This window comes from Kogia breviceps, chromosome 4, assembly GCF_026419965.1.
Source record: "Kogia breviceps isolate mKogBre1 chromosome 4, mKogBre1 haplotype 1, whole genome shotgun sequence".
Lineage (NCBI taxonomy): Eukaryota > Metazoa > Chordata > Mammalia > Artiodactyla > Physeteridae > Kogia > Kogia breviceps.
The window spans coordinates 14,004,046-14,024,030 of record NC_081313.1 but is presented as its reverse complement, the minus strand read 5'-3'; the positions used below and the strand labels follow the sequence as shown (position 1 = coordinate 14,024,030).

Below are 19,985 nucleotides of genomic sequence, written 5' to 3'. Positions count from 1 at the left end.
TATGTCAATTTTCAAAATAATTGCTACCTTTAAAAATAGGTAGGTGGCATAAAGGAAATGAAAGAGTTCTCTGCAGTCTGGTTTTTGCTGGTGGATTCCGGATCTTTTTGCTGGTACTGTTCTGAGGTCGTGTTTTAAGTTGGGGAAGCGTTGTGGAAACTGTTCATCGCCGATAACGAAACCGTTGAATTCATTCCCCCCCCATCAGGTCTTCACCTACAAGCAGAGCACAATTACACAGCAGAAGGTGATGGCTATGGACCCCATGGATGAGGAGGGCGTGGATGACATGGCCACCTTGACTGAGCTCCACGGGGGCGCCATCATGCATAACCTGTACCAGCGCTACAAGAGAAACCAAATCTACGTAAGTTCCGCTTTCATGCCCTTAAAAAATCCCTCCGGTTCGCTTTTGGTTTTTTTTTTTTTTGGTCATGCAGTGCAGCATGCGGGATCTCAGTTCCCCCAGTTCCCCAACCAGGGATTGAGCCCACACCCCCTGCAGTGGAAGCATGGAGTCTTAACCACTGGACCACCAGGGAAGTTACCCAAATCCCTCCAGTTTGAGTCAATGTTTATTTTTGTCTTTAGAGAGTATTTCCTTTAGAGAACCTCTAGTTAATCTAAGTAAAATTATGTTTTCAGGTGTTTTGCCAAATTAGAGACTGGATCCATAAATCATGTTCTCATGTTGATTGCCTTGACTTTATGAGGGGGGTGACTTTATATCAAAGGGTAATGTGACCTCCTTCTTCTTGTGAGTGCATTCTCTTCATAAGCGTTCTGTTTCATAAAGAAGTCTCGCAGAGTGGTTTGACTTCCTCAATTAAGGGCTGGGGGAAAATGTGGCTTTGCAAACAAGCAGAGCTCAAGCTTTTTTTCTCATTTTCTTGATTTCTCTCCTTGTATGGATTTTCACTTTTTTTTTTTCTGGCTCTGGAGCCCATCTAGGGGGATATTTATTTATTATTTTTATACAGTTTTTAAAGGTTACTTTCCATTTACGGTTATCACAGAATATTGGCTGCTTTCCCCGTGTGGTACAGTACATCCTGGAGCCTACCTTACACCCAATAGTTTGTACCTCCCACTCCCCCCGCCCCTATATTGCCTCTTACCCCCTCCTCACTGGTAACCACTAGTTCTCTATATCTGTGAGTCTGCTTCTTTTATGTCATATTCACTAGTTTGTCGTATTTTTTAGATTCCACATATAAGTGATATCATACCGTATTTGTGTTTCTCTGTCTTATTTCACTTAGCATAATGCCCTCCAAGTCCATCCATGTTTGCTGCAAATGGTAAAATTTCATTCTTTTTTATGGCTGCGTAGTATTCCATCGTATGTATGTATGTACCACATCCTCTGTATCCATTCATCTGTGGATCGACACTTAGGTTGCCTCCATATCTTGGCAGTTGTAAATCATGCTATGAACATTGAGGTGCATGTATCTTTCTGAATTAGTGTTTTTGTTTTTTGGGGATTATATACCCAGGAGTGGAATTGCTGGGTCATATGGCAGTTCTATTTCTAGTTTTTTTGGTTGAGAAACCACCATACTGTTTTCCACAGTGGCTGCACCAATTTACATTCCCATCCACAGTATATGAAGATTCCGGGCTTCCCTGGTGGCGCAGTGGTTGAGAGTCCGCTTGCCAATGCAGGGGACATGGGTTCGAGCCCTGGTCCGGGAGGATCCCACATGCCGTGGAGCAGCTGGGCCCGTGAGCCATGGCCACTGAGCCTGCGAGCCACAACTACTGAGGCCCGCGCGCCTAGAGCCCGTGCCCCGCAGCAGGAGGGGCCCACGCACAGTGGCAAGGAGTGGCCCCCGCTTGCCGCAGCTGGAGAGGGCCCACTAGCAGCAACGAAGACCCGGTGCAGCCAAAAATGAATAAATAAATAAAACAAAACCAGAAAACCCCAGTGTATGAAGGTTCCATCTAGGGGGGTATTTGGGTTCAAGGGAACCCATCTTATTTGTGGGATTGCTGTTTTGATTGGAAACAGGTCCTTGTATAAAAGGCAATAGCGCACATTTTCCCCTTAATTGTTATGAAGTGTGACTGTGCTTACCTTACAAAAGCAATATCTAAAAATCACTTCTATAATAATCCCCTTTTGACATTAAAGTACATAAATTACTTTATCTGTCAAGAATGATTGACCTACAGATTTTCTCTTTTCCATCTGCCCGTTAGCCTTTATAGTAAACTGGGCAACCTGCTTATAGGTGTTTATTTTTCAAGTCACGTTCAAATTCATACAGTATTTTTTTAAAAAACACCAAATTTTAATACTGTAAAAACCCTTGATGTTTTAGTAGTTTTTGTTCTTTAGGAGTTAATGTTTAATTTTGGCAATATGCCTGTGGTTATGTTGAATAACAATATCAACCTTTCCAATAGCTGGCAGGTGCTAACTGAGGCTCAAGGCCCTCTCAGTATTGGGGTTCCTCTAACTTATCCTCCCTTAGACCAGGAGAGGAGAATTGGGAAAGAGGAGGAATTAGATATCTGTGCGTTTACTGTGAAATTTTCCTCAGCTTTAAAGAAAGGATGTTTATTTGCCTTCTTTTTAGATTGGAAAAAGTGTCATTTTTGCCAGATTGACCTAATGTTTGCCAAATGTCCTCAAACAGCCCTGCCTAGAGAAATTCAGCCACGTTCCGAGTCCTCTGACTGGCTGCGCTTATATTAAGTCCGTACATTACAGCATTTTCCCTATGTTCTTCAGAAAAGGTAGCATTCATACACGTTTGTGTAGAAGTGGCTGTGGATTCCATTCTGTGCACGTGCTCGCAGAACACGCGTGCGTTCTCTCCCCTCCGTTCGCATCTCAGAAACCTCCTCCTTTCCACCTCTACTGGTGTCCAGGGAACCGTGTACCGTGCCTGCGTTGTTAGCATTAAGTATCTGACACTGCCACGTAACTTTGTTTACATAGCAGTTTCCTGGCTCGGTTGGTCATGGACCTGTTTTGTCTTTCTTGAGCCAAGGACAGGGCAAGGCACCCTGCAGTGGTGCGATAAATGTTTGTCAAACAAATGCCATTCATATTACAAATAACATAGTTGATGATAAAGGTGGAGCTAGATTTAAAATTTCTTTATTGGTATCTGTCTTTTACAGGTGACTATTTCAGAACTCATTTTCTTCTGTCTTTAGATGCAAGTTCTTGTTACACATTTAGTAGCCAAGAAAAAGTAAGTCAATTAGCAGGAAAAAAACTACCAAAGAGGCTTAAAAGGCAGAGCCTTGAAAAAGCCTGTTCCCCAGCCCCACCATGATGGTTTTGTAAACCTGACAGCTTAAACTGCCCAGTAAACCATGTGAATAGGATCTTGGTCTTTTTTCCTGGGATGAAGACCTTTCCCTTTGAGGGAAAAACACAGGATTTTTTGTACATTCAGTTTACAGCTCAGTTCAGTTAATTATACCCTTATATGCCTTCCCTTCAGGACCTAGATAATTGTATTATTATCCATATAGCAGCCACCTCGACTTTCATTGCTGAAGCTGTTTGCAGTGGGTGCTGGTACCTACCAGACTCTGCCCCATTGAGACAAAACCACCACCTTAGAGGAAAGCACAGCCTTTTCACCTCTTATCCCAGCTCTGAGTGATGCTTGTGCATATCTTTAAAAGAGGGGAAAAAATGACTTGACTTATAACGGAGGTGCTCTATTAGTTTTCTTTTGCTGGCTTAACCAATTACCATAACTGTGCCAACTTAACAGACAGGACTTTTCTTGCAGTTTTGTAGGTCAGTCTGAAGGGGTCTCACCAGACTAAGATCCAGGTGTGGGCATGATGGCGTTCCTTTCTGGAGCCTCTAGGGCAGGGTCTGTTTCCTGCTCTTACCCGGTGTTGGCAGAGTTCAGCTCCTTGTGGTTGTAGGACTGAGGTCCTCGTTTTCTTGCTGGCTGTCTGCTGATTCCGAGCTGCTAGAGAACCCCTTCACATTCAAAGGCAGCAACCCTGGATCTAGTCCTCATGCTTCCGATCTCTTCCTCCTTTCTCCTCATCTCTGACTGCAGCCAAGAAAGGTTCTCAGGTTTTAAAGATTCGTGCGATTAAATTGGGTTCACCTGGATAATCCCCAGTCTCAGAGCTTACAACCTGCATGTATCTTCAGAATCCCTTTGCCCGCAACATCACATAGTCTCAGGTTCTGGGAATTAGGTGGACATCTTGGTGGGGTGGAGAGGGGTGCATTCCTCTGCCTGCCATAGGCGCCCTCCCTTCTCACTGCTGTGTGTGGCCTCTCCCGTTGCGGAGCACAGGCTCCGGACGCGCAGGCTCAGCGGCCACGGCTCACGGGCCCAGCCGCTCCGCGGCACGCGGGATCCTCCCGGACCGGGGCACGAACCCGCGCCCCCTGCATCAGCAGGCAGACTCTCCGCCACTGCGCCACCAGGGAAGCCTGAGAACCACTGCTTTTAAAGGTGTCCTGACTCCAGCCTACCTATCCCACTGATGATTTGATGTTCCCCAACACACACCAGAATCCATCAGCAAAGGAACCTTCTCCCAGTTTAGTGAGGACATCACACCAAATGCACCCTCATCTCTCCACCTTCATGGATGGCGTCTCACTAGCCTTTCCTCCTGATCAACTCTCATCCCTCCCTTGCGATATCATTACTGCCGCCCGTCCACAGGGCTCTTCACGGCCAGCTCCGGCGTTCTCACCCACCTCTTTGTTCCATCTCCACATCTCTTATCTCTCTGTACGACACATACCCCTCCTCTCCAAGTCTTTAGGGACTTACAGGTGTGGGTACCTGTCCCCACCAGGTCTCATCAATGGCGGGAAGAGACACAGGAGGGTGGGACTCATGGGACCCTCTCCAAGGTGCCAGGAAGCTCACAGAGAAGAGGCTCAGGGTGGAAGTCTGGGCTGGGGTCCCAGGTCGGGAGCTGAAGTGTTGAGCAGAGTTCTTATCTGGGAAGTCGCCAGAGGGTGAGAATAGCTGACAAGGTGGAGTGTTAGACATGAGAGCCTGGCTTTCTAGGAAGGGAATCCAGTATTTAGGGCATGAGGCAGGGGCTCATACAATGCAAAGAGCAGAGCTGCTCTAACCCGGGTGTCGGAGCCAAACAGGACCAGCGGCAAGAATGGATTCCCGGGGATCTACAGACACGGAGGCTGCACAGCCTCTGTGCCTGGAAGGAGCAGCGCCAAGTTCCAGGCAGGAACTTTCCAAATAAACGCCTGCTGGTATGAGATGAGAAAGACGGGGAGAGAGGTACGAAGGTCAGCAAAGTTCCTAAAGTGCTTTCACTTGCCATTTGATTGTAAAACAGCCCTGTCAGATGGTGGGGGGGGGGTGGTTATGATATCTGACCTTTAAATTGCCATAGAAAAATTAAATGGTTACTACAGAGCCCAAGAGCGAAGTGAGTAGAGAAAAGTGGGCTCAACTTTGGTTTGTCTGCTGAGTGCTTTACCCCTTCATAGCTCTCTACCCACATTTGAACAGAGGATGGATGCTAAAGGCTAGAAGAAATATTTTACTGGGGTCTGGCAGTGTCCTCAGACAATAAGGGTGGCCGTCAAGGAGGAAAAGAGTTAATGGCCCTTCTTAGCACAAAACAACAGACTCCTCTACCTGGAGAAGGGTCTGCTTACCAGCAACCTGTGCTGCTCGGACCAGAAAGCCAACAAATAATGCAAGATCCAGAGTGGTGGGGGAGAGACCAGGAGTCCCTTCTCAGTAACAGGACTCAAAGGAGGGTGCTGGGCTGCCCTGGTGGCGCAGTGGTTGAGAGTCCGCCTGCCGATGCAGGGGACGCGGGCTCGTGCCCCGGTCCGGGAAGATCCCACGTGCCGCGGAGCGGCTGGGCCCGTGAGCCGTGGCCCCGGAGCCTGTGCTCTGCAACGGGAGAGGCCACGGCAGTGAGAGGCCCGCGTACCACACACACACACAAAATAAGGCAGTGTTTCTCAACCAGGTGATGTGACCCCCAGGGGATATTTGACACTATCTGGAGGCATTTCCGGTTGCCGTAGCTGGAGATGCTGACAGTACCTAGTAGGTAGAGGCCAGGCATCTGCTAAACATCCCAAGGTGCACAGGACGGCCCCACCACAAAGAATTACCTGGCCCAAGATGTCAGTCATGCTGAGAAACCCTACCTTACTTAAAGCTAGGCAGCAGCGTTTGGGCTTGGTGGTAGAGAGGCTACACTGTCCTTGTTAAAAGCTTTTGAAGAGAGAATTTCCCTGAGAAAAAACTTAGAAGGATTGACAGGGAAGTGATGTGGTATAGTCTATAGAGGGTAGATTGGCTGGGAGAGTGTGGCAGTAATTCAGAGGTGTAGAGATGAGGGTTTTGGACCAGGGTAGAGGTGGCGGTGAGCGAGAGGAAATTAGATATGAGACGTGAGGTGAAGGAGCAGGTCAAGCCCTGTTGGCCCTGAGCGCTGTGCGGGCAGCTCCGCCAGGAGAGGAGAGTGGGCGAGACGAGCTGGTTCTGGATGCCTGTTGCATTGCATTCTCTGGAGCCTGCTCATTGTATCCTGCTCTGGGTCAGTTGCACGGGCGAGCCTCCTGTCCCAGCCTCTAAGGAATGGCTGGAAACACATCAGGGTGAGGCCGCAGGGAGCCTTGGGGCTCGGCTGCAATTATGGGCTTGGGGGGGCTCCAGAGGAAGCCCTGCTCTGTTCCACCCGCCTCATGGGTTCGTTTGTCGGTCTCGCCGAACGAACGGGGCAGAGCTGAGAATCCTACGAGCCCATTTGAAGAAGTGCGGCTGTGTCTAAAGATAACTGCTGGTGTAAGCACGGAAGATGCTTCACAGCTCATGTATTTTTAGGTGTTTCAAAAATATACTCCTCTGGTTAGGTGGCCTTCCAGACCGAATCTGTAAAGGGGTTCGACGTTGTTCCTGAATTAACTTCGAAGCCTGGTGTTGGCAGGCAACAGCCAGTTGGAGACGACGTGTGGGTTGCAAATGAGTTCACCTGGGCTGCCTGCAGCGTTCACGCCGGGCAGGGCAGGCCGTGGAGTTCACTGTTGCAGGCCTGCAAATCGAAAGCTGAGATTCATTTCCTTGAGCTCAGTCTTCCCAGAGAAGATTTTTGGGGGTTGTTTTCCGTCCCTTTCCAAAGCCAGTGTCAAGTAACAGCGCGCCTCTCATAGATGGCCCGAAGACCGGATGGCCAGCAGGCTTGGCATTTGTCTCATACCAGGAACAGCTGAATACAGTGTGGTTTGCCAGGGTGTTTTGGTTGTTTTTTTTTTTTTTTTTCACATGAAATCAAGACTGGTGTTGCCAAAAGATGATTGTAACCATCTGTCTGACTCTGTGTATTTTTAAACTTGACCAAATATTTATGCTCTTGAGTTGCCGTTTCTACATCGGCACATGATGGTGGCAATTAGGAACTTTGTTTTTGTTAATTTTTTTTTCCCTTCCTGCCTCTTTTGGGTCAGATTCCTTTCAACAAGGAGGGAACATGAGTCAGAAATTCACTCAAATTAAATGGAAATGTCATTTCTAAATATAAGAGCTTGAATTTAGTAACATCTTGAGTTATCGATTGTGATCGAGTTTTCTTTTCAACCAACTTGCACGCTTAACGGTTTTAATTGTTTAATTGGACAAGGATGGCAAGTACTTTTGTTAGGGAGAAGGTGGCTGTAGAGCACGAGAATGCAGTTAAAACAGGAACCTGTTTGGTGGATTGGTAGTGAATTTGTGTGTCCCTGATATTATTATCTATGTTCATTCGGCCCTGCCTGTGTGCCAGGCTGTGTGTGAGAGTCCAAGGATGCAAAATCCGTCTTGCTCATGGGAATTGTTTCTTGAAAGATTGAATAAATGAAAGGCACTGTCCCACCAGGACCTCCTAGCTTATTGATGAAGGCAGACGCAGCACATCTCTGACGGTGGCTCAGGGTGACAATGAGTGTGATAGAAGTGCTGGCTCCACAAAGAACGAGCATCGCAGGAAGAGGTACGAGGGGGTCAGGAAATAATTTCCAGGGCTTCCCTGGTGGCGCAGTGGTTGAGAGTCCGCCTGCCGATGCAGGACACAACGGGGTTCGTGCCCTGGTCCGGGAAGATCCCACATGCTGTGGAGCAACTAACTCCGTGAGCCATGGCCGCTGGGCCTGCGCGTCCGGAGCCTGTGCTCCGCAACGGGAGAGGCCACAACAGTGAGAGGCCCGCATACCGCATAAAAAAAAAAAAAAAAAAAAGAAAATAATTTCCAGCTGAGGCACTAACTGTGCCGAGTTCTGAAGGAATTCCTAGAGGAATTCATCCAGGAGGGAGGGTGGCTCATTCGTGGCAGAACAGCACGAGCACAGATTTCAAAAAGCGTGGTGCACTTGTGCAGCTGCAGGACATGCAGGATACTGCAGTGAAGGTTGCGTGCAGCTGGCTGGCAAGTCAATCAAGAGCAAGTGCAGAAGGGCGCTGCGTGTGAGTTAGTGACCTTGAATTCATTTATGAAGGCTGGTAGCGGACAGTGTCAAAGGTGAGTTTGGGGAAAACTCAGTGATGGATGAGTCCAGCAGGTATAACTGGTCTAGGAGGAGAGGTGACCAGCAAACCAGATGGGAAATGATGGAGTTCCAAACCAATCCTGGGGGAGCTGGAGTATGAAACATACTAAGAGGTAGAATCTAGGTGTTTGATTGGGTTTGGGGGTAGGTAGCAGGCTGACTTTTATAGGATGACTGCTAGGTCGCTGGATCAACCGTTTGGGTAGACCGTGGTGCCGTGGGTGAAGATGTGACTGTGTGACAAGAGGCAGGTGTTTGGGGGAGCTCAGCCTTGTCCGTGTTGAGTCTGGGCTTAGGGGCGTCCAAGTGGAGGTGCCCAAGCAGGCCGTTGAGTATACAGATCTGCAATTTAAAACTGAAGCTGGGGGCTTCCCTGGTGGCGCAGTGGTTGAGAAATCCGCCTGCCGATGCAGGGGACACGGGTTCGTGCCCCGGTCCGGGAGGATCCCACATGCCGCGGAGCGGCTGGGCCCGTGAGCCATGGCCGCTGAGCCTGTGCATCCGGAGCCTGTGCTCCGCAACGGGAGAGGCCACAGCAGTGAGAGGCCCGTGTACCGCAAAAAAAACCCCAAAAAAAAACAAACAAAAAAAACTGAAGCTGCATTCAAGATAGAGATCTGGGGAAGTAAGTCATGGCTTTGTTGAGCTGTGATGATCGAGAGAGAGAGAGAGAGAGAGAGAGAGAGAGAGAGAGAGAGGATGAGAGAGAAAGAGGAGAATGGTGGGTGGGGAGTAAATCTGGCTAGTGGTTCCCACTTTTGTTTGTTTTTCATTTATCTATTTAATTTTTGGCTGCGTTGGGTCTTCTTTGCTGCACGTGGACTTTTCTCTGGTTGTGGCGAGCGGGGGCTACTCTGTTGCAGTGCACAGACTTCTCATTGCAGTGGCTTCTCTAGTTGAGGAGCACGGGCTCTAGGTATGCGGGCTTCAGTAGTTGTGGCACGCGGGCTCAGTAGTTGTGGCTTGAGGGCTCTAGAGCGTAGGCGCGGTAGTTGTGGCGCACGGGCTTAGTTGCTCCACGGCACGTGAGATATTCCCGGCCCAGGGTTCGAACCCGTGTCCCCTCCATTGGCAGGTGGATTCTTAACCACTGTGCCACCCGGGAAGCCTGGTTCCCACTTCTTAACAAGTCCTTCCCTTTAGAAGAGTTGTGGCACTGACTTGAACCGGTTTCCCTAGTGCATTTCAGATTACTTGATCTCCATCCAGCTTCTCAGACCCACATGATGCAAAGCCATTGTAGTTTTGTTTTCATTAATGAAAACTGTAATACATACCTGTGACTTACGTAATACTTTCACATGGTAATCAGGTGGGGTAACAGAGGACGTGTTATTATTACTGATTGGAACCTCCAGCCTAGAGGGGTTAAGCAGTGTACCAGGGAAGGCAGGTCCAGGGTGAGGACTTCAAGTCTTCTGACTTGACCAGACCTTGCTGTCTCCATCATTTCTTCCTGTGTTGGAATAGTGACTTCCCAACGGTAACACGGATCCTCCGTTTCTACCAGCAGAGTGCATCTGAGGCCCCTGGGTCACTTTTAGGGTTCTTGGTTATACTCAGTTGTTTTTGGTGGGGGACTAGATATAGGTATTATACCCTTATGCCTTTTGAAAACCTTGAATTGGTAGATTCTGCACTGAAGCAATGCAGCGCATTTCTCCCAGTGTTTCATAGCAGTAGGCGCTGCAGCTGTTCAAGGTTATTCAAATGGGCAAGGAAATGTATTTTTTTTGGTGAGTTACGTGGAACTTTTCTGACTAGAAAAAAACTTTTACGTGCTTCAAAATAGAATATACTTTCTATTTCTGAAAAGCCGTTAAAAATGACCAGGAGATTTATTCTCGTGGAATTTGGAACCCAGTATGAGGAGAAGCCAGCACCTGGCCCCTCTTGGTGTTTGAGAGTTGCACGTATCCAGAGTTCCAAAGTGCACGGCGTTATCATGGTGGTTTTGGGGGCAGTAATAAAAAATACCTTTTTAGAGAGTGACCGATGGTACGAGCATGGAACACACCGTGGTCTCACAACTCAGGATTTCTTACTGCATTGTATCGTTGCCTCACTTGGTACTTAACTTACAGCTCGGCTCTTCTACCCCCTCCATTCCCAGTTTCCATATTTACTCACGTCACCTGTTGAACTTTCCGTATTCCGCAAATCTCTTACCCATGCAGCCTTTGTTTTAATGACACAATAATCCATGCAGGGTGGTATGTTCAGGGTAGGGGGAGAGAAGATAAAGATGCCCCGGCTGTAATTATTTTCGCTGATGGACGTCAGCCATTTCACCTAATTTGAATAAACCACTAGGAACTGGGACTCTCGCTGCCACGGTGGTTTACACATTCCTTTTAGGGAGATTCAGAAGTACCATTTGGCACGAATGTGGGCGCAAACAATGAAAACTCAGTGAGTTAAGTAGCTGAAGTGGTCCCCACTCCTGTAACTGTTAGGAGAATAATTCATTAGGACCTGGGTGCTCAGACTCTCTTCCTGAATATTCCTGTGGGTCGGCCCTGAAGACGGTGGGAGCTGTTTGAAGAGTTTTATGCAGGAGAGTTTTTGTTTTCAGATGTTCATTTGTCACGTGTGAAGCTGGGATTGAACCTGCAAGACCGAGTTGGGAGATCAGTGGGGAAGGAGGCTTTCGGGGACATCTGAGCAAGTGAGGCCAGGGCGGTGGAGATGGAGAAGAAGGAGGTTGATTCTAGAGTTGAAAGCGGGGTGTACAGCACATGGAGACAGTGGCCACTGGCGACGTGGCTGGAGAGTCTGGGACGATTGCATGCTGTACGTAGGTGAGTGGGGAAGGGCGTCATCACAGACCCGAGGGCAGCACCCCACAACCAGGATCCAGGATCCTGCCCTCACCCTCACTCACTGGCTCTGTCAGAAGAGGCAGAAGCGTGGCCTGTGTGCTGCGCGCAGGTCAAGGTTATGTCGGAGCAAATGAGGGTGTAGCACAGGGTGTCTGCATAGGTCAGATTGTCCTCTGTGTCCCACAGTTCTGAAATGTCAGTAAAGTTGTTTTGGAAACCTGTAGACTTAATTGTCATTTGAAATCTGGTGACAAGCCTGTTAAGAAACGACTCAGGTCATTAGTGAGAAGGTGAAACAGTAAAACGCGCACATTCGTGTTCTAAGGGCCTCATTTATGTCTGGAACGAAGTGGAGGCGCTTACAGTAGGAGGCATTTTTAACTGTAAATGAGGCAAGGTTTCCTATAATCGTAAAAAATAACTATTAAGAAATTGGATTCTTTCTCTATACCAGCCAAACACACATTTTATGTATTCTTTAGTTTTTTGGGGTTTTTTTGTTTGTTTGTTTTGTTTTTGTTTTTTTTTGTTTGTTTGTTTGTTTTTATTGTTTTGTTTTTTTTGGGGGGGGGTTTAAAGGAAAGATATCAGGTTATTGAGTTTGGGCTCAAATTCAGTCCAGTTTTTTGCTGTCCCTGTTGGCCCACGGGAGTCCATTGGTGGAAGTTACTGTCAGCTACAAATTATATAAGATGGCGACTCAACAGTGGATCAGTCTTCAGACGTGTGGGAATGATTCTCGAGCCAGAGACACCGGCTGGGCATCAGCTCACGGGCCACCAGCTCTCACTGCACGGCGGTGACCGGGCTCGGTCTGGGAAGGTACGTGATGCGTCAGTGGGGCCACGCGGCGTGACCGCCAGCGGAATCCTTGCGACTCTGGGTGCTGACCGTCTGCTGTTCAGAGAGGCCGGCTTCATTCCTCTGCAATCACCGGGGCCTGGGTGCGAGGCAGACGAGCGTCATCTGTGACTGCCACGCCGCCGACCACGGTGTCCTTCTGAAACACCTTCCAGCTGCTTCATCCGGCCAAGTGCAATGTGAATTTTACTCAAAGGCGGAACGAGGCGCTAAGGCCGTTGTGGATGTTCTGTCTTCCTCTTTGCTAACGAGACTTGGGTGTCCTGCCCCCATACGAGATCCACGTCATCCACGCTGTCGGGGTGAGCGATACCTTACGCCAGCAGTCCCTCACCTTTTTGGCACCGGGGACCGGTTTCGTGGAAGACGGTTTTTCCACGGACGGGGCTGGCGGGGGGGGGGATGATGGTTCAGGCGGTAAAGTGAGCGATTGGGAGCCACGGGCGTGGCAGATGAAGCTTCACCCAGCGCTCCTCTCCTGCTGTGCGGCCTGGCTCCTAACAGGCTGCAGACCCCGGTACCGGTCCACGGCCCGGGGCTGGGGGACCCCTGCCTTAAGCCATGCTGGGAGACTAGTTCCCCAGCCAGGAAGGGGTAGCACGCCTATGAGGTTTTGACCAAAATAATCACTTTCAAAGGAAAGCGTTTAGTAAAAGGTTATGATGTTTTTCGTGAGTGAATCAATACATTTTTTACAAGTCTCATCTCAGAGTTTTACGACCACCATACACATGTGTTATGAATGGGGAGTGCAAAAATTTTCATGATTTAGGCATGCTGTTTTCTTATAAAGGTATGTTCATGATGGATTACTCTTCTAACATTACTTAAGTTTAATAGTCAAGTTGATGCCCTGACTGTGGCTTTTCTGTTTTACTTGTGGCTGAGAAAGGGGACCAGCAGCACGCCTACCTGTCTGTATAAAGAGGGACGGCAAAAGAAAACAAAGTAGGAAAAAGAACATGTTTCACCGGAAAATGGACAGTCTTGATATTTCTCAGAATGAAAATAATAATGCATACAACTACTGGAAAGGTAGAAATAGGCCTGACGTTTTAGGCCAGCCAGAGGAAGGGGCCAGACACCCAGAGCCTCAAGCATCACATACCTGCTGGGTTCTCTGCTCTCCTTTAGAAGTAGGACCCTTTCCTTCCCCAGAGGAAAAAGCTTCCACTTTTCTTTCTGGCCACATCCTCCCCATGGTGCTATGACAGGGAAAAGTGGCCTCTCTAGAGAGTGGAGGTTTCCACTCTGAACATTCATACATGAAAGCTCCACGTCTTTTAAATTGAAGTGAAATTTACACAACAGAAAACTAACCACTTAAGTAAATTCATGGCATTTAGTACATTCAGTGTTGTACAACCAGCACCTCTGTCTAGTTCCAAAATGTCCTCATCACCCAAATGGAAACCTTGTACCTGCAAAGCAGTCACCCCCCAGTCCCGCCTCGCCCCCCGCTCCCCTCTGCCCATGGTAACTACCACCAAGCTTTCTGCCTCTGTGGATCTACCTGCTGTGGATGTGTGAACATTTGTGTCTGGCTTCTTTGACTTAGTGTCATGTTTTCAAGGTTCATCTACATGGTAGCCTGTATCAGTACTTCATTCCTTTGCACAACTGCATAATATTCCAGTGTGTGGACGTGGACCAGGTCTTGTTTACCCATCTGTCTGATGATGGGCATTTGGGTTTTGTCCACCTTCAGGCTCTTGCAAATGATGCTGCCGTGTATTTGTTGGAGCACCAGTTTTTCATTCTTTGGGGTACATACCTAGGAGTAGAATTGTTGGGTCATATAGTCACAACTCTTTGACCTTTTGGTTCAAAATATTTCCAAAACATGTTATATAGACCTCCTCACATTTGAAAACAGTTTAAGACGGGACACACGATACTTAATGTTCCTGGCAGTCACTGCGAATATAAATGATTACAAATTGCTATAATATGGTACAGATGCACTCAGGATGTTTAGACTTTCTGTCCAGTGTTTCTTGCTTTTCTTGTGCTCTGCTGTGTCACCACCCCCTGCCAGTGAATGTGAAGAGAAAGCTCTGGAATTAGGTTGCCTGCATTCACATCTCAGTTCTACCACTTACAGGCTGTGTGGCCGAATGCAAACTTGTATCACTCTGCCTCAGTTTCCTCCTCTGAAAAGTAGGTGTAATAACACCGTGAACCTCCTAGGGTTACTGTGAGTGGTGAAAGGGTCAGGCCCTGTGTATTACTCTGCTCGGGCTGCCATGACCAAAGACCACCGACTGGCTGGCTGAAACAACTCTCACAGCTCTGGAGGCTCAAAAGTTTGAGATCAAGGTGTCAGCAGGGTTGGTTTCTCCTGAGGGCTCCTTCCTTGGCTTGCAGACGGCCTCCTTCCTGTTTCTTCACATAGTCTTCCTGTGCACATACATGCGTCCCCAGTGTTTCTTGGTGTATCCAAATTCTGTCTTCATATAAGGATGAGATTAGGGCCATCCTGAACAGCCTCATTTTAATTTAATCATCTCTTTCAAGGTCCTGTCTACAGGTGTACTTGCATTTGGAGGTACTGGGGGTTAGGGCTTCAATGCGTGAATTGGGGGAGGGGGCAGAATCAGCCCATAGCTCTCCATCAAGCCCGTGGTGCAGTGTATATACACCACAGAAGCGGGCAGGTAGGTGGTGGTGGCTGCAGGGTCCTACCCCCACCCCTTCTCATCTGCTGCTTCACTTGTGTCTGACAAATCAAACTTCGTTAGCCTTTCTTGAAGAAGGACAAATGAGTAGTTTATGTCGATATGGAGGAGGCATGAGGCATTTTGCTTTAATAACTCTGTAGCCTCTGTTTTGCTGCTCTGAAGACTTTGCTTAATTTGTGGACTGGATTTGGTTCCAGAAAACATAAGATTGCCAGTCAGCTATTTTCCAGATAAGTCACATGGCACTTCACGCGGTGTTTGAGATCACTGAAAGAATACCTCGTGCTTTCAAAATGGTCTTGTTGCTTTTCAAAAGTTAAAGATATGTAACATAAAATTTACCATTTTGACTATTTTTCAGTGTGCAGTTCAGTGTACTAAATACATTTGCGGTGTTGTGCAACCGTAACCACTGTCTACCTCCAGAACTTTCTCACCATCCCAAACAGAAACCCTGTACCCATTAAGCAGTAACTCTTCATCCACCACCCCGCCCTGTTTCTCCTATTTCTTTAATCCTACCATTTCCTCATAGCCACTAGAAGAGGATCGGAGTCAGGAGATCACTGGGGGATAGGGCTTTGGGCCTCACTGTGTCACCATCCTCTCTCTTGTTTACCTTTCACTGCAGTGCTCTTTGAAATGGCTTCATTCCTCTGCACAAGATTTGTCCCCAGAGGTAAAGGAAAAATGTGTGAGTGGGGCTCAGGACTCACTGGTCCCCTTAACGCACACTCGGCGGATTCTGGTTAAGCTCAAGACAGCGGCTCTGGTGTGAGAGGTGGCATCCCTTCCCCTCCGGGCGTGGAGCCGTGCCGAGCTGCTTCTGTCTCTGCCCCAGCGTGGGTGGGGGTGAGATCCTGTGCCCACCCACTCCCCGCCACCCCCCCAGCCCCAAGTGCCACCTGTAACCCGGGTCCCTGTCTCCCCACCCCCTGTCCTCGCAGACCTACATCGGCTCCATCATCGCCTCTGTGAACCCCTACAAGTCCATCGCCGGCCTGTACTCACGGGATGCCATGGAGCGCTACAGCAGGTGCCACCTGGGCGAGCTGCCCCCGCACGTCTTCGCCATCGCCAACGAGTGCTACCGCTGCCTGTGGAAGCGCCACGACAACCAGTGCGTCCTCATCAGGTAACCAGCCAGCAGCCACCAGAGACACGGAGCCCGCTTAGGAGCACGTCAACCCCCAGATTTCTCAGATGGAGTTTTCCCTTTTGAATAGCCCAACAACTGCAGCTCCCAGAAGACACGAGTCATTCTTTGGTTTATTCCAGTGGTCAGGCATGGTCCTCCTATTGACGTATGGAAACATTGCATAGTTCTTCCAAATTTAAAATATTTTATATGTTCTAGAGCACTCATCAGAATGCTTGTCTGATGGGAGCAAGGTTTTGGTTTTTGCTAGTATGAGAAGATTACCCTAGAATCTCCCAAATTTAAGAATTTTTAATGATTTTAATTGGGTGTTCCTAAAGTTGACCTTTGAATTAGCCACAGAAGTGGGACTTACTATGTTCCGTGTTGAGGGGAATGATAGAAAGGCATGCTTGTTTCAATTAATTTTTTTCAGGGGGGTGCTGCAGGAAAAGGATCTTGACATCTGTTTCAGCCGGGTCTTGCTCATTTGTTAAAATAAACTACCGGACCCCTCACTCTCCAAACACTTACTGCTAGGAACTTCCTAAAAAACATATCAGTAGAGTGTATTACTTTAAAGATATTTTATTGATTGATCGATTGAAGCGTAGCTGACTTACAATGCTGTGCCCACCTCTGCTGTACAGCACTGTGACTCAGTTATACACCTATAGACACTCTTTTTAAAATTTTCTTTTCCATTATGGTTTATTGCAGGATATTGAGTATCATTCCCTGTGCTGTACAGTAGGAAGAAGATATTTAATTTTTATTGAGTAATTCAAATGGGTCTTATCGCCTGTATTCTAGGGACGTCCTATTGGCTCCTGTTATTTATACTGGAATCATGTTCTAGTGACGATCAGAACATTCCAGGATAAGATCCAAAGCAGACGTGCTGAGTGCCGCGGAACGGCCAAGCCCTGCACTCATGTGTCCTTCTGGGCACTCGTTCATGGAGCTCGGCTGTTACCGAGACCCGACAGTGTTACTAAGGCTGCGGATGGGGCCGGAGAGCCATTGAAAACAGATGTCAAAATCTTCTTTCCCAACTTGTGGCGAAACAGTTATTATTATTTCAAGGGGAAGGGAAAGGATGTTGGCATTTGGGGAGGATGACACAGAAGACCCCCCCCTTTGCCCCCAGATTCCCGGCCCAGCTGGAAGTCAGGCACGGGAGGCAGATGGAGTGCTGTATGTCAGCTTTAGACTCCCAGCCAATCGGGAGCCCCGAGTTACAGACAGACTGGCCCACCTGGTTGGGGTACAGAGAGGTAACTGGTGGCCAGGACCATCGTGGAAACCAGTTCCCAGATGGGGAGGAGCTGACCAGCACTTCCCACCTCCAGTTCACCTGCTAGAGAAACCAGCTCCTTTGGGGAGGGAGTGGGGGGCAGACGTGCCAGGGGAGGCCCCTCCTTGAAACTCCAGGAGAGAGAAAGGAGGGCATTTGGGAGGTGCTCACACCGTCCTACGTGGCATCTGATTGAAGATGGGTAAGGAATAGCGGCCAACATTTCCGCTGCGTTTGGACGCTGTGCCGTGGACTCCCCAGGCGTCTCTCGTTGCTCTGACACGGGCGCGCTGTCAGGGTGCCGGCAGGTGCCACACACACAGCTCCTTTCAGGGACTGTGCTCCTCTCATTGCGGTATTTACCCGTTACTCTTGTTCGGGGGTCCTTCGTTTGTAATCGGTCAGAATTAGATGAATGTGGAAGGTAGAGCACGTTCATATTGTCTCTCCCTGCCGCCCTCTGTCAGCTACTTTCTTTAAGGGAAGGGAAGCACCTGGGTAGATACGTTCTCTCCTCTTTATTACCTTAGCGGTGCTCATACACTGGGCTGTAGAAACAACTTGGATAGAGGGACTGTCCATTTATCCATTTCAGTAGATATGAATCATTGTAACGTGCAGTTAATCAAAAATGAAGCTAACGCTTAGTAAACAAACAGAGTTTTTAAGAGTCACCTCCCCAATTAATTAACTCGCCTTATGACTAGAAGCATTATTTGTGGGCTCTCTGAGATGACGTCACTAAACTTCAGGAGGTAGAATTTAAGATCACTATTTCAGCATACAGGATATAGTTTGATAAGATTAACAGAAAGAGTTTCATCTATTTTAGGAAGATCAAGTTGTTTTCCACACTTAGGTACCTAAATCTTTGCCATCGATAATTGGCTGTGTTTATTACCTTCAGTGGAAAAAATGAGAGCATGACTCCTATATCACTTGCTTAGACAGAGTAGTTTGGGAAGAAGGTGAAAAATCAAATGAGATCATCGTGCATGTATATGTGTGTGTGATAATACGGAAAGGGGTTGGCGTGTTCCTGCCAAAGAGTATGGTATTTACAAAGAAGGCGGGGCTCGCGGGAGGGAGGAGGAAGAGGGGACCCCAGACAGAAAGCTCTCCTTGTGTAATGCTGATGTGAAAAGAGTACCTGTATGTCTCTAACGTAACTCGGGAAACAGCGTCTTTAAGAATAGCTTTCTCATTTAAATGTGTTTTGGTTTTTAAGAGACCTCCTGCAGTTTTTTTTAGTGGGGCTTGGGGCTGTGGGAATTAAGAGAAAATTGAGTATAAAAATAGAAATTGTAGGGTACAGTAGCCCTATTTAGATTTCCTCAGGCATGATCTGCCCCCTGCTGGCTACAACATGTTACTACTTTCAAAACTTTCATGCTAACTACCTACGAAACCAGAAAATAAGCCTATCTGGAATTAGGCAGGGACCACAGAGATCAGTTTTTCTCTCACTTTACGAGCGTGTGTCACTGCTAGTCTCGTGGATTCTAGTCCAAGCCTTTTTTGCTGGTCTCACTTTCAAGAGTTTCTCTCTCTTAAGCTCCAGTTTTATTTTACCCTTCTTGTGTACGTTTAAGCGAATGCTTATGCTATTATAGTTTCTAAAATATAAATATATGTTTAAAACTTCCATGAGCTTTTTAAAAATCTACCTGACAAGGTCAGGTTTTGATCTTGGTTGATCTAGTACATTTTAAGTTAGTATCGATTTGGGGCAGGCAGAGTTTAGTCTATTTTGTTTAGTCTGTTTTTCTCTTTTCAGTACATATGAACTTTTAATGTAGTGTCGGCAAGGCCTGTGGTTAATTCATCTGTGCACCTCATTGCCCAGGACAGTGTGTGATAGAAGGGCCAGCATCCAACAGCTGTCAATCAAAGGATGGGTGGGCGGAACAGCTGTTGCTTTAGGACCACAGCCTGCTTTGCAGAAGTTTTGTTTTTCCAAAACTGGAGTGATTTTTTCCCTTAACTATGTCTTTTATATTCTGGAGTAATAATTGGGTGTTTGGTCTTTTTCTATTCTAGTAGTATTTTAGAAACAATTGAATTGGAATAGTGAACAAACCTTGCATTCTGTGTCAGGAGGGCACCAGCCCTTCTCATATCAAATGGTAGTTTACCTTGTTAAAAAAGAAAAGACCCAATCGCTGCCCTTTAGGGACTTTTGCTCTGATGGGAAGAAACTGATGTAAATAAGTAATTTCAATACAGCCTGCCTAATGCTACAATAGAAATGTGTACATGGTTGTTCAGAGAAGATGGCAATAGATGCTCAGCAAGGAATCGAAAGTATATCTCAGGGCTTCCCTGGTGGCGCAGCGGTTGAGAGTCCGCCTGCCGATGCAGGGGACGCGGGTTCGTGCCCCGGTCCGGGAGGATCCCACGTACTGCGGTGCGGCTGGGCGCGTGAGCCGTGGCCGCTGAGCCTGTGCGTCCGGAGCCTGTGCTCAGCAGCGGGAGAGGCCACAGCAGTGAGAGGCCCGCGTACCAAAAAAAAAAGAAAGTATATCTCAGAGGAGGTGACATGTGATCGTGAGTCCATTGGTACGTGGGAACAGCAGCAGGCACAGAGGGGAGGGAGGGCACAGAAGCACTTGCAAAACATGTGGAAGAACAAGAAACATATGCAAATAGAAGGTACGCCTGTAAG

At 47.8% G+C, this 19,985-nt stretch overlaps 1 protein-coding gene across 1 annotated transcript in view; it reads left to right on the top strand.

Moving 5' to 3' along the window:
• MYO10 (myosin X) overlaps nucleotides 1-19,985 on the top strand; it is a 223,442-nt gene that overhangs the window by 98,434 nt on the left and 105,023 nt on the right. Inside the window, exons 3-4 of the mRNA XM_059061921.2 lie at nucleotides 209-367; nucleotides 15,833-16,020. Of these exons, the coding sequence (XP_058917904.1) occupies nucleotides 209-367; nucleotides 15,833-16,020 (347 nt within the window). The remainder of the gene's footprint in view (nucleotides 1-208; nucleotides 368-15,832; nucleotides 16,021-19,985) is intronic.